This window comes from Zonotrichia albicollis, chromosome 6 (genome assembly GCF_047830755.1).
Source record: "Zonotrichia albicollis isolate bZonAlb1 chromosome 6, bZonAlb1.hap1, whole genome shotgun sequence".
NCBI classification, from domain to species: domain Eukaryota; kingdom Metazoa; phylum Chordata; class Aves; order Passeriformes; family Passerellidae; genus Zonotrichia; species Zonotrichia albicollis.
The window spans coordinates 57,407,784-57,422,225 of NC_133824.1; the positions used below are offsets into that span (position 1 = coordinate 57,407,784).

Below are 14,442 nucleotides of genomic sequence, written 5' to 3' on the forward strand. Positions count from 1 at the left end.
TCCTCAAGTAAGGCTGAGGTGAAACAATCACTCTCAAAAGTAATTTTTTTTTTTGCTGAGAAACTAAGGTGTGCCCATATTTCTACTGGTAAATGGAATGACTCAGGTAAATAGACTTTTGTAAAATTGACATTTGCCCCTGTTAAATTATGGAAATGTGATACAGAACATGGTCTACAGTGACTCAGACAAGATACTATTACTAATGCAAATGATGGCTTATAGAGAATATGCCTTGTCAAATGTGTTTATTACTATTTTTATGATAAAACATACTTATGCAGGGGATTTTAATGTGTTCTGTACAGCATTCTGTTACATAAAAATACTGTTAACTCAAATTGCCTAACTCTGTATTAACTAAAATAAAAACTAAGGATCTGGTAGCTCTGGGAAGTTGGTTGTAAGTGAGAAAACCTCATGCAGGGGGAAGTTCCCAAAGAGAGCCTGTGCTTCATAGTGTTAGACAGAAAAAGAATCCTCTATCTTTCTTGTTTTTTCAAAATTGAGAGGTGACCTGGTCATATTCTATGAACACCTGCATGTGGAAGAGATTTATGAGTATTGCAGATCTTTTATCTCAACAAGATCATAGATTCTCTGACTGTTGGCTGAAAATGAGAAAAAAAAATAGTTTAGAAACAGCACCTGTTTTGAAAGACAGAGTAGCTGTCCATTGTAACAAATAAACTGTATCATTTGCAAACTTCCAGCTGTAATTTTACCAGGTATTCTGGGATTGATGGGAATATTTGGAGTGGAAGAGGTTAGTGCAGATGATTACAGTAGCCCCTTCTCACCACACACTGGCATAGTACAGAGAATGGGAGAATAACTTCTGTTTCACCTTTCTGCATTCATTATGTCTTTGATCCCAAAGGCACTTTGATCTATCTGAATAAGAAAAGGACTAATTATTATTATTAAAATAGAATTTATTTATTCTTTTCACATTCTGTGCTCTAAGAGCTTTAGTAATGCTTTGCAGTAATTTGTTTTATACCTCTCCTGCATTAAACAGAAATTAAAATCGTGGCTTGAGTTCGTTAACATGACCATTTACCTCAAAGCTTAGTCAGGGTTACCAGAGTCTCCCTCTCCTATTATTACATGATAGTTAACTCATTAACCCAATGTCCCTGTCTCCTGCATTGTCTGCAGAGCAAGCTGCCAGATTAATTCCATATGATGGGAAATTAATCAGTACTATTGATCTGCAGTCTTCTTGGTATGAGACTTCCAGGGTGCTCTTAGTCTGATGCTCTTTTCTATCATTTATTCTAGAAAAACATTAAGAGGCTTTATATGTTTCCTAGTGCAATTAGCTACTGTGCATTTTGGGACTATGAGAATGTTAGTGTGTTTAGGAGGCTGTGCAGATATTAAACACACAGTTTACAAACCCAACAAAATCCACAGGTTTTCACTTTCTTTCTTCAGGTGTATTTGTGTTACTGTTTCAATAGGGAAAGCTATTTAAGGTAAAAAACTAGTTGAAGGTCTTATTTAATTGATCTGCAATGAAGATGTCTTCATAGTGGACAGTTCTTCACTCACCTTTACTTTACATTTCACGAGGTTTCAATATACTTCCTTTTTTCTCCAATCTCTTTGGATTTTGTAGTCTAGTGGGCCCTCCTGAGCAGGTAATTCCTTGTATATGTCACTGAACTGAGCCCTGGGTGTGTTTGGACATGTGTTGGTAAGTGGTCACTACATCAAGACTTCTGTAAGTTGTTTTTTCTGAGTGTGAACAAAATGTGGTGGTTTTCTTTGTTGATGGTCTGTCTTTGCGTGTCCTTGAGCTCCTTCAGCTCTGTGAGTCTGTTCTGTGCTCCTACAGGGATTGAGCATAGCAGCAGGCAGACAGTCTGGGCACCAGGTGTGGACGGACACCCACAGACAGGACAGAGCATTTCCACCTCTGGAAATGAGTGTGAGATTCTGGAAATGAGTGTGAGAGTGGTGAGGAGTGAGCAGAGTGTAACAAAACAGTCCTGTCTTCCACATCATGCTTTCAGACAAAGTGAAAGCTGTAGATGGGTGGGAAAAGACTGCCCCAAATCAGGATAAAACTCCCACCACAAGCTGTATGAAATGAATGGATGGATGGATGGATGGATGGATGGATGGATGGATGAATGGATGGATGGATGGATGGATGGATGCATTGATGGGTGATGGATGGATGGGTGGGTGGAATGCATTGATAGATGGATGGATGCATGGATGGATGATGGATGGATGCAAGCATGGATGTATGGATGATGGATGGATGGATGGATGGATGGATGGATGGATGAATGCATGGATGGATGATGGATGGATGATGGATGGATGGATGGATGGATGGATGGATGGATGGATGGATGGATGATGGATGTGCATGGATGGATGCATTGATGGATGCATGGATGGATGGATGGATGGATGGATGGATGGATGGATGGATTTCAAGATCCCCCTAGGCACACCTTCAGACCCACCCCTGCGGTTTATTTCAAACAGTGGTGGCCTTGGTGTCCTATGCCCAGCTGATTATTTTTCCATCTTTTCTTTCGCCCAGGTCCTGTCGATCTGCCCCAAGGACATGAGAGCAGACATCTGCGTGCACCTGAACAGGAAGGTTTTCAACGAGCACCCTGCCTTCCGGCTGGCCAGCGACGGCTGCCTGCGAGCCCTGGCCGTGGAGTTCCAGACCATCCATTGTGCCCCGGGAGACCTCATCTACCACGCTGGGGAAAGCGTCGATGCTCTCTGCTTTGTGGTCTCAGGATCCTTGGAAGTCATCCAGGACGACGAGGTGGTGGCTATTTTAGGTACTGTGATCTCTGCTGTGGTCTGTGTGTGCTTTCCTTTTGCTGAGGTTTGAATATTAACGAGTTTTGCTTAAAATCAGCTGGGACTACAGGAAGGTAGCAGTTGTCATAAGATGGAGATGCTGTGCCTCCAGAGATCCTTCTCTAGAAGCAAATCCTTCATGTTTTGTGCCATTGGGAGTGTTCTTTCTGCCCAGGATGGGTCACTGGGCACAGCTACACTGTCTCTGAGCAGAGGAGAATGGCATCTCTGTGCTTGACATGTTTAAATGGAGGAAATGCACATTGTTTTATCATACTCCCTCAGGAGGATTTCCTCATTAACCTTCACATAGGGATTTTCATTTTTATCTGCTCTAGCCCAGAATAACACCTGCAAACAGTCTCTGCAAGGAGGCAAAATTTTTGCTTGTAGTGAGCTGGCTTTATAGAAAATAGAGTGATCTGACTTTGCAAAGGGATGGGGTTACGCCGTACATCAAACCACAATCATGAGAACTCTGAGTAATGGGGAAATTTAGGTAAATCACCTTGTCACTCCACTGTGCTGTCTGGTTTTGGGAAAGAGCCCAGTGCAGACCCTCATTAGCTTGTATTGGACTGGGAAAGGTTTCCCACCTGGTGGTACTGAGTGGTCAGCACCGTTGTGGAGGCAGGAATCCTCCTCAGAGGCAGAGCTATGTGGAGGAAAACTGGTGGCTCTGCAGAAGAAAACTACCCAGAGCCTGTCTTGCCTGTTTCAAATAGGCCCATTTATTGTAGAACTCATATCCTGTTGAATATCTGCCCTTCTCTTAAGGTGGAGCTGAGGGCAGATCCAGAGGGTTCCTCGTCCTAGGGCAGCTGTCAGACCCCACTGAAGCTCTGTGCTGCTTCTTCCCTCTAAGGGTGGCTCCAGTGGGCTCCTGACTTTCCCTAAAAATGTGTGTGTGCCTGGGACTGGGGTGGGATTGGGCAGAGTGTGGATGGGGCTGAATGGGAACAGCTCCTCCAGGGCATCACTTGGATTCTCCCAGCTGGAGTAGGAGCTCAGGAAAACTCACATCCGTGCTCTTTGGAAATACCTGCTGCACCTTTTTGTATTCTACTGTACACTAAGTTTTTAAAAAAGAGAGATTTAGTGTAAGAATGAATCTGTTTCCATATTCAGACATGAAGTCATTATGATGAAAGCTCCTAAATCAACAATTTCCATAGGAAATTATTCCTTGTATTCCAGCTCACTGGACCATTTCATTTTTATAATTAATCTCAGTGATGATATCTTATATTTGCTTACAGTTATTTAAAAAACAAAAGGCTTAAGAATAAGTAGCAGTATATAAACAAATAAATGGTTTTTATAATGAAAACAATAAGTATGTAATTTACTGAACTAAGAGCTATCACTCTTGGATTACACGCAAAAATTGATTGCAGTTATTAATGAATACTGTGTGTTTAGAATGACAAGACATTAAGAACTTTTTGTTTCTACCTTTTAGATGTATTAAATCTAGCATCTATGTTAATTCCCATTTGACCAGAGAGAATTTTAACTATCTCTGTTTAAATGGTTTTAATTACCAAAAGTGCCTTCAATTCTTCCATGACTCAGAGCTGTGTTCATCATGTACTACAGGGATTGGCAGAACGTGTAAATGTAACTTGAAGCAAGATAAACTGCTTCCTCTAGTCTCAGAACACACTGAAGAGTTTTTTCATGCACTGACAGATTATTTAGCAGAATAGTGAACTGAATAATTATGGGATATATTGTCCTAAAAATTCACTTGTGGAAGAAAATCTCTCCCAGATGTAGCTGCAAAGGCATTTCTAGTGGCAGCTGTGGCACCTGAAACAGCAACTGAGATCAGACAGTGAAAAACATAATTTTTATTGATCTTTTCTGCCTTGAGAAGTTCAAGCACAAGGAACATGAATTTGCCTAAGGGGGAGACCAGGTTTAAAAAAACTGACTAATGGGAAAACCTCAGTACTTGCTTTGAATGCTCCAAGCATCTGCTGCCACACTAGTTTTCCCAGGGAAAGTCAACTTGCAGGGTTGTGCTGCCAGTCTGTCCATCTTCTCACCTCCCAGCAGTGACCTAGAGTAGAGGAAATGCAATAAGTATCCTTTGGAAACTTGTCCTCATTAATTTCCTCTATGAGAGCAGGAATGAACAGGACATTCTTTCTGCAGCCTCTGCTCCTCACAGAGGAAATAATAGTGCAATGTGGTTTTGTACAGTAGTGTGTGATTTGCCTTACTTAAGGAGAGGGAGAAGGGGTGTTTTGTTTATTTTTCAACCATGCTTACCCACAGATGGATGGTCTGATGAATTTTTAAATGTGGAATATCCAAGAGAAGTGAGTCAGGTAGGGACATTATAACAGGTTAAGAACCATCATGTCCCATCTCTGACATTCGTGCTTCCATTCCAAGTGCAGGGCTTCATCCTCCCTCAGGTCCTGGCATGAATCACTCCATGGGTTTTGCTGCTTTTTTCCTTTGTCCGTCTTCCCTTATCGTGTTCCCTTGCCTCCAGCCAGGGTGAGCTGGCACATCCAGCCTCCCTGCCTGCAGAGACTTGGCATCCGATTGTCCAGCTGCTTTCCTTTTTTTCCACCTTCATGGAACAACCATCCTTTCTTTCAGCAGCTTTCTTCCTGCCTCAGCAGTGCCAGCTTTGGTGTTCCCTGGGCTTGAAATCAGGTGGAGCCTGGTGATTGACAGGGCAACTTGCAGCACTGTGATATTTGGTTCCCCCCAGTTTGATTTTGTTCTCATTTGTGGATAATTAAACACCCAGCCGCTGCAGTAATCAGCATTACAGAAACACTAACAGTGAGAGAATGACTCCAATTGCAGACCTGCAGTTTTTAGGACTCATTAAAGGAGCTATCCAGGTGCCCCATTATGTTCCCCTCATTACTTACCTCCCCTTCTCGAGGGCAGTGTCCCACCTTTTGCAGGTCCTGGCTGGAGCAGGGAGTTCTCCATGTGCAGAGCTGGGGTGCTGCTGCACTGGGGAAAAGGAGACACAGACATTTTAACATAACTCATCTGCAGCTGCCAGCAGAGTGGAGAAGGGCAAACAGTCTTGTCTCTAATTATCCAAACTTTCCCAGCAAGCAGGGTGACCCTGAGAAGGCACGTCAGTAATTTTCCACCGTCTCAAGCAGGAGTAAACAATTTAACTGGCACTGCTCTGCACAGGGAGGTGTTACCAGCAAAGCATCTCAGGGAGGACCAGGGGTTTGGAGTCCCCAGGCTAATGAAAAGAGGCATCAGCTACCAGAGGGCAGCTCATCATTCACCCTGCTGCCATTAACCTGCATTTGCTCCTGATGAGGAGTTACACATCGGTGGCAATGCCATCCAAGTGGCTCTGAAAGTTGCTTCCCAGCTCCTGCTATCTGCACAGCTGGCTGGTTAAGTTGTGCAGTAACTTAAACTGGGCATATTGATTAACAAGGTTTAAAGAAGTTGTTTTTTCAGCAGAAAAATAATGGTCTGCTGCGTTCAGATGTTGATTGTAGGAATTGATCAAAAATATTGCTCAAGCTGCATAGCGATAAAAATATATTGAGCAGTGAAATCCTGGTGGGGGTTGCTGCTGAGTGAACTCAGTATGATAGTCAAATCAAAATGAATATAAATGTAATCGTTCACATTTCAGCCACAACTTAGGGTCCTGATCCCATAGTATTCAGTTATTCGCCTTTATGTTAATTCGCAGCATGTTCTGCATATAATTCCAGAGTAACCCATTGTTAATTGCTGCTAGACAAACCAGACCTTATTAAAGGTCTGCTTCCTTAATTATTTCCTTTTTTTTTTTTTTTTTTTAATCTGGGAAGGGGATATGATGCAGTATGAGAGGAGTAAAGCAAGTTTCTTGAGTTTGGTATGGCAGGTGAAAATCGGGATGAGTCTTTTTCTGCTCTTAATGCAACTTGTGTTTGGAGATCAAAAGACTGATAAAAGATCTCCCACCAAATCACACAGAGAAAAGTTCTTTAGAGGAAGAGCATGTAAGAAGCTCCCATTTGGGTGAGCAGGAATCCCAGGAGCACCCTAGCTCTCATCCATGGCATTAGCAAGATGATATTTGGTATCCATGCAGAAGCACTTTGAATTTCCATGCCAGGGCAGCTGGGCATGTGCTTTGTGCAGGACAGGAATGAGTGTACATGTGGAGCACTTTGTGACAGGAAAACCTGCTAGTCCAGTTCCATCTCACAGTATTAGTGGCTAATTGCCTGATTTTAATTTGTTTAGTTGCAGCTTGGGTTTCTTCTCAAGTGGAATGAGGGTGGCAGAATTGGCCCCTGTGTCAAATCAGCTCTTGTTAATTTATACTGAACTTTTGTGATGTTTTCCATGTGAAGTTGACCAAGGCAGACTAATTGTGAACATTTCCCCAGGTTAGTAGCATGCACCTGGTAGCAATTTTCAGAACAGGCTGTGTCCTATTTCATCTATAGGAAAAGTCCCCTGTGTTCCAATGAGTTAAAGTTCTAAATTAACTAAGAGGAAAATGAATCATAGAGAAAAGGGTTGGGGGTTTTTTCAGCTAGCAGAACTGAAATAATTAATGTGATTTAGGCTGGGTTTTAAGGGCTGAATCTGAAAGTATTTTGCAAAATATGAAGGGTTACCTGTTCTGAAGAAAGAGTGTGATTTGCTGGTTTGCACTGTGCAGTTCTCCTTAAGTGCCTTGGAAGCATTCAGATCTTGCAGGACTGGGTTGACATCTGCATTACTGTTGTAAGATTTAGTCCTACTGATGCTTGTTCAAAAGTGTCATTAGTTCTTGCTGACAAACCTGAATTTTTCATATTGTTTTGTAAATTTAATATATTTTTGTGTTTCTGCATGATGGTTAATTATGATAAGAAACATCAGTCTTAATTTAGTGCCAGCTAGTGTGTTACAGATTTGATCCATAGCCTCCAGAGTCTGAAAGATTCCTTTCTCTGAATTGATATGTTTTTGAATTAGACCTGCACGCTTCACTGCCAAAACTTGAAAGTCTTGCCAGCACAAGAATAGGAAAATTATTTAAAAATCGTGTGGTACAGTTCTTTTAAATCCAAATAACAGTTTGAGGCAATCTGATTTGCCCTACAAGTTTTCAAGGTGGTAGGAATGGTCATGCTTTCAGGTTTATTTCCTCAGTCAGGAAAGATAGAAACCTATTTCTGTATAAAATCAAAATGGAAATAACCTGTCTCTAGGAGCTGGGGCTTCTAGAAGGATGTGAGGCAGTGATGCTACTTGCACAAAATCTTTCTGGACTTTGGGCCCTGCTTTCAGCAGTCCTGAATGCTGGAAGAAAGGTAATTCCTTTGTGTTTCCAGATGCAGATGGGGAAGGTTGCACTGTGTTAAATAATGCAAAGTACCTTTGCCAGCATGGAGCAGGGTTTTGGCACAGTCATTGCTGCTTTAGTGACTGTTTGACAATGCCTGAGAGGCTGGAAATGCTGTTTCTCCTGTCATTCTGCCCTTTCACATGCAGCCCCATAGAGGTGGGTTTATGTGCAGCTCAGTGATCAGCTCTGGTCTGATTTTCAAGGAAGTTCTGGCCCTTCTGGATGCCCCAGAAGAAGTTGAGGCTAGAACATTCACAGAGGCAAGAAAACCTCTCTTCACAGTTTAGAATCATCCCTGCACACCTTGGGCTGTGCTGGCAGTGATGGTCCCAGATGGGAAGTGCACTTGATGGATTTGCACCACTGCATCACCTTCTCCAGACACCCTCTTTAGGCAGAAACCACCATTTCAGCTTAGCCAAATGTCTTGGAGTGACTTATGGTCAGGTATCCCCTATTTTTCCCAAATTTGTTTCCTCCCAAATTTGTCTCCAACCAGGACACCCAGAAATCCAGCCAGCCCAGCAGCCTGTCTCCAAAAGTGGTCAACAGCAGAAGTGCAGGAGAGAGTAGGAAGGTGAAGTAAGGAAACTGTGATGCTTCCCCAGAATGTTTCCAACCTTCCACTGGACTGTATTTCACCCAGAGGGAAATCTTTTGTGTTTAGTAGCCACAGATGGATTTTATTCCATTAATATATTGCATCATTTTGTAAACCTGTGCTACCAGTCCCAGAGTGCCACAGTGAGGAGATGCAGAACTGCTTACTGACCCATCTCAGAGCTGCTCTGGGTGACAGGAGCTGATTCACTCCCTGCTCATTTGGTTTCTACATCAGTTTGGTCCTGCAGCAGGAGGTTTCACTGCAGATACACAGAAATATGAATTTGTATGAATACAGACACCAATAGATGTAATTATGACCTCCATTTGCGTGTATGCTGCCATCACTTCATGGTATTTGGCCCTTAAGCTGATTGGATGAACATTTTCTCTCTGTGGTACACTTTTACTGATCTTCAAACAACATCAGCCTTTGCTTTTCATGAGCAGTGTAAGATTTGAGTGCATCTTGATGGAGGGTCAACATCATTCATCATGTCTGGCTCGTGCTAGCGTGACTGATGAGGCTTTGGAGATATTTTCAAATGGTTAAAGGGTAGCTGGTTTATTAGCTAAGACTGCACAAAAACCACCTCCTTAAGAAGACTTGGTTCCCTTTATGTGTTTTTACCCAGTGCTATTTCCCACCAAGGATTTATTCTTTAACTGCCTGCCTAAACTTTCTTCCAAAGGATCCATCAAGCTCTTATTTCTGCTAGGATATTTATTAGCTCAGTTTCTGTCCCCATCTGAAGGAGGATAAATTTTGTCTCTGCATAAATACACATGTGGATTCTGAGATGTTGTTTAAACAGGGTGTTTCTGAGTGTTTCATTCCATCTGCAAGCTCTGGGGGGTTCCATAAAGCCTTTTAAAATTTTTCTACCTGAAAGGTCCAGGCATGAACTCCTGTCTGGCAAACTGGCAGGTCAGTCCATGGTGTAAGGCTGCAGAGAACATCTGTCCCCCCAAATCTGTTTGGCAAGGTCATCAGAATATAGAAGATAGAGCAGTGCATAGAAATATCCTGACAGCTGCATACCATCTGATTGTCCCTGAATAAATTTATGTGAATATGCATTAATATATATGTATATTTTATGTACAGACACACATACATAGTATTTAGAATGAAACCAATGTTGGTATTTCAGCAAAAATGATGCCTGCCACACCAACACCCTTCACATGTCCTCTTGTTGCAAAAATCTGAATTTTTATGATTTTAGTGGTCTTTTCCAGCCCAATGATTCTGTAGATGTGGCATTTAGGGGCATGTTTTAGTGTGGATTTGGCATTGCTGGGTTAAGGGTTGGACTTGATATCTTGGAGGTCTTTTCCAACCCAAAGGATTTTATGATTCTGTGATGTGTAAAATGTATGCAAGTAGTTCCCTTGCACTCTAATTTAGAGCATTCCTTCTTTCAGTGATGCTTTGGGCACTGTGAGAAGGGGCAGGAGGGTTTCCCAGAGGGAAAGGGGTTGGGAAGGGTTTGCCTGCATTCAGGAGGTGCTCAGGACTCGGGACAGGGCAGATTCGGGAGGGAATGTCCTAAGGCCTCAGTAAATCTCTAGAGAATCTTTGGAAATCATGCAGGCTGCATAAATATCCACCTCTGCATTCCCAGCTCAGCCCCAGCAGCACTTCCCCTGGAGCTCTGAACATCCCCTGCAAGTGAAAAATTCTTGTCTGTGACTCTGGGTGGCTGTGTCAGACCTAACCAGTTAAGTTTGCTGTTTTGCAACCATGACATTTTTGTTTTTATTTAGTTGCAATGTGTAAAATTACCCTCAGAATCATGGAATGGGTTGAGACACCTTCCACTAGACCAAGTTGCTCAAAGCCCCTTCCAGCCTGGCCCTGAGCATTTCAGGGATGTGACACCCACAGCTTCTCTGAGCATCCTGTTCAATGCCTCACCACCCACTGAACAGAGAATCCTTTCCTAACTTCTGATTTTGTCCTGAGTGAGAAATTACCTCTCTGCACAGTGAACTGCAGTAAATAGGGATAAAGTATAGTGCATTAATCTCCGTATTTATGAAAAAAGAGGCGTTGTTTTGGAGAATCTGGTAGGTTTTGTTTTCATTCTGTACATTCCTTAGCACATTTATAACCAGCAGACAAGCTCGGAAGTGTTTGTGGGAAATGTCAAATTCAAAATCCCTTAAAGGCTCCCAAGATTTTGTACTTTCTGAAGAGTATAAACCTCAATGTAAGAGGAGTTTAGAGTTTCACCCTTCAAATCCAGTGAGTGATGGCTCATGGAAGAGTGAATAAATTCAGTTCATTGTGTCCCAACCTTTAAGTCCCAACTAGTGCAGTCCCAAATCTCTGCCACACTGAAGGACACCAAGATCTTCTCAAGATTATGAATATTATTTCATTTATCCAAGGTCTATATACAGATTCTGTAACAACATTGTTGTCCTGAGTTTTGGGGTGAACATCCACTGCTTTCAACCTCTTGCTTAAATTAACTACATATTAGCCTAAATTTGAAAAGAGAACAAGTGGTTTGCTCACATTTCAGTGGTAAAACCACTGTCTTTTAACTGCACTCTGCACTGAAAGTAGAACTCAGCTCTGTCCTGTGTCCACCTCAGAGAACAAATCCATTAAGCAATTTTCTGCATTTCAGAGATGGCTGTTTTCTATAAATTATGTAACTCTGCTGAGCATGTCTGTAAACTGGGTTTTGAACTCTAAGTAGAGACAAGGACAATTAACTGCAAAAGGTAATTTCAAAGCAGTACATTGGATAAATTATAATGTTACTATAAAATGCTCTGTATTAACGAAAACATTTTAAAGCACCTTGTTTTATAAATTATACCAGCTGTGTTATGTATTGTAGTTAAATTTAATTACGTAAAAATATGTAGAATCAAAAGCCGCTCAATGAGATGCAGCTATAACCTTTCTAAGGGATGATTCTGTTATAGAGACATTTTTTGGAAAATAAAAACAGAGAAGAGAAGATAAAGACTTGCACATTTTATTTCACTCTGCCCGAGAAATGTTAGATATGTTTTACTGGATACAATACCAAAAACAGAAATGGAAATAGAGCCTCTGACCCCTAAAAGTAATAAGGTTGGATAGATTACCCCTCTGGTCTGTGTTTCCACAGTAGAGTGGAGCAAAATGTTAAAAGTTCTTAAAAGAGGAAATACTAAAATCCATTACCTTTTTTATGCCAAAACTGTAACATCCCTAACCTTCACCAAGGGGATGCTTGAGGTGCCTGAAATCAATAGCCACTGGCTGACTGATCTGAGTTCCCTTTAAATAACTGCTGAAATACAGAGCTGGGATAACTCTGGGGGTCTGAAACAAAAAACACCCTTTGTACCATGGTTTCTGCTTCAGGATTTGAGGTGTCAGCCACAAACCACACACCAGGGTCCTGGCCAAGCCCAGGCAGCAAGAGGCAGCTTTGGAATCCTTCAGTGTGTTTTCTGTTGCCTCTTCTCAGAACAACGAGAAGGTCCAAACCTGAAAGCTTATCTCCAGCCTGCACCCATGCTGGGCTTCTGGTTGGGTCAGAAGTGTGATTTTGAAGCTGGTGTCCTCATCCTCTTCTCCTGCTTGGGTGTCTAGCACAGGTGTGGGGATGTGGATTCCTTGCAGAGGAAAGAAAACTGGGCTAAGTCATAGAATTCCCAGTCCCTGAAGCTCTTCTGTCCATGGCACTGGACTACAGCTAGTCCCAAGTCCTCAATCTGCTGTCCTGCTACACTGCAGAGGTAGCCTTAGGTGTAATTTTCCCCTCTGGTTAAGGGGGAATATACATGTAAGTGTCTCAGGTGTCAAACCCTCTCTTACTCAGCAAACACTGAAATAAGGGACTTAAGCCTAAGCCTCTACTTAAATGGATGAATTTGGGTTTAGAACTATACTTTTGGATGTGTTTAAGATTTAGAAGTGGTTATTTTAAAGTTAAAAGTCTCAGTGAGGCTTTTGGTTGGTTTTCCAGAAGGAGTGTTACCAATGACACTGAATTAAAAATGTTAAAATGTCCTCTAAAATGTGGTCCTTGGGCTGGCTCCTGCCCCTCACTGTAGAGCCATGAGGATGAAAGAACCTAGATGTCAGAAGGTTTTTGTAAGACCAGGACTCCTAAATCACTTGGGAACAGACACCTGAAGTATTCAATCACCTGAACATTAATTAAGTGCTCATTATATTTGGTAGCCTTTGAAAAATCCATTACTTGAATCCTCAGCTACAAGGAGACCTTTACAATCTGGCTCTTATGCTTTGTGACACTTCACAGAGCAATCTATTAATACCTTAAAAACCTGGGGCTACTGCTAAGGATGTTCAAGTACCTCAGCTAATTTTAAAACTTTTACCCTTGTTAGTTTTCATGGCTGGGAGCTTGCGTTGGGATAATTGGGAGCATAAGACTGGTTGTGAAAAAATAATCTGTGTGCTGAGAAACTCTGCCTAAGCATTACCTTTTAACAAATCTGCCCTGCTGTTTTTCAGGTAAAGGTGATGTTTTTGGTGATATCTTCTGGAAGGAAACCAGCCTGGCCCATGCCTGTGCCAACGTTCGGGCTCTGACCTACTGCGATTTGCATATAATCAAGCGAGAAGCCTTGCTGAAAGTGCTGGACTTTTACACTGCTTTTGCCAACTCCTTCTCCAGGAACCTCACTCTCACCTGCAATCTGAGGAAGAGGGTAAGCTCCTTATTTCCCCCTTCCTCTCACCAGATTCTTGCAGTGTTTAACAGCCCGCCATTTCCTCCTGATGTTTTCAGGTCATGGCAGATTGAGCGGCCTTTCGATAAATGCTCTTGTCACTGTTGGTAATGATGGCTCAATAAAAGTTACCTGTAGATTTGCAGCTCTGGAGAGCAGTCCTAGCAGGATGACATATGGATTGCATTTCTTTTCCTTTTCTTCATAGTTGCTGGTTTTCATTTTGTTGGGTTTTTTTCCACCCCGTCGCATAAATGTATAAAGTTATATTTTATAGAATCCAGATTCTGGATTTCTCAAAGTTGAAGTCTCTAAGACACAGTTCAGAGGGCAATCTGATAGATCTCCATGTTATAGACCAACTAAGAGAAATCTGTTGATGTTAAATAAATAAAATACACTCATCAAAGGTACTGTATTAATACCTGCTTTTCGCAGTTGCATAGTCTAGAATTTTATTATGGCAAAGTTAATAAAGCTGGGTAGTGATTTTACATTCACAGCTCACTTCTTAAACCCTCCTGCTCATTTTATAATCAATCAGCAATGCTCACTATCCATTAGTCCTTTCAAAGAACACTCCATCTGAAAATTAATTAGCTATAAAGACGTATCTTGAACACAGGTTAAGGGATCCTTTAATTCACATTGCAGCTGCAAAATTTCATCTTTATGATTTTTTTTTTTTACGATTGATGAGGGTTATATAAATTTCATTTGCATAGAGAAATCTCATAACCATGATTTATAGATTGCTGAGCATTAGCTGTGATCCTCTAGCTGCTGAAACACGTTTTTCTGCAGCTGTACCTTGGGCATCTCACCTGAAAATGTAACAAGGCTACCTCAGTATTTCACAAGACCATTTCATCCTCTGCAGTAAGAGGACTTCAACACAACCACAATTTTACCTCTTAAGTCTAGTTTCTCTCTAGCCACTGGAACTG

General features: G+C 41.8%; 1 protein-coding gene across 1 annotated transcript in view; it reads left to right on the forward strand.

Moving 5' to 3' along the window:
• The window catches only part of KCNH5 (potassium voltage-gated channel subfamily H member 5), a 160,489-nt gene that overhangs the window by 111,268 nt on the left and 34,779 nt on the right, over positions 1–14,442 (forward strand). Inside the window, exons 9-10 of the mRNA XM_005491639.4 lie at positions 2,567–2,819; positions 13,278–13,474. Of these exons, the coding sequence (XP_005491696.3) occupies positions 2,567–2,819; positions 13,278–13,474 (450 nt within the window). The remainder of the gene's footprint in view (positions 1–2,566; positions 2,820–13,277; positions 13,475–14,442) is intronic.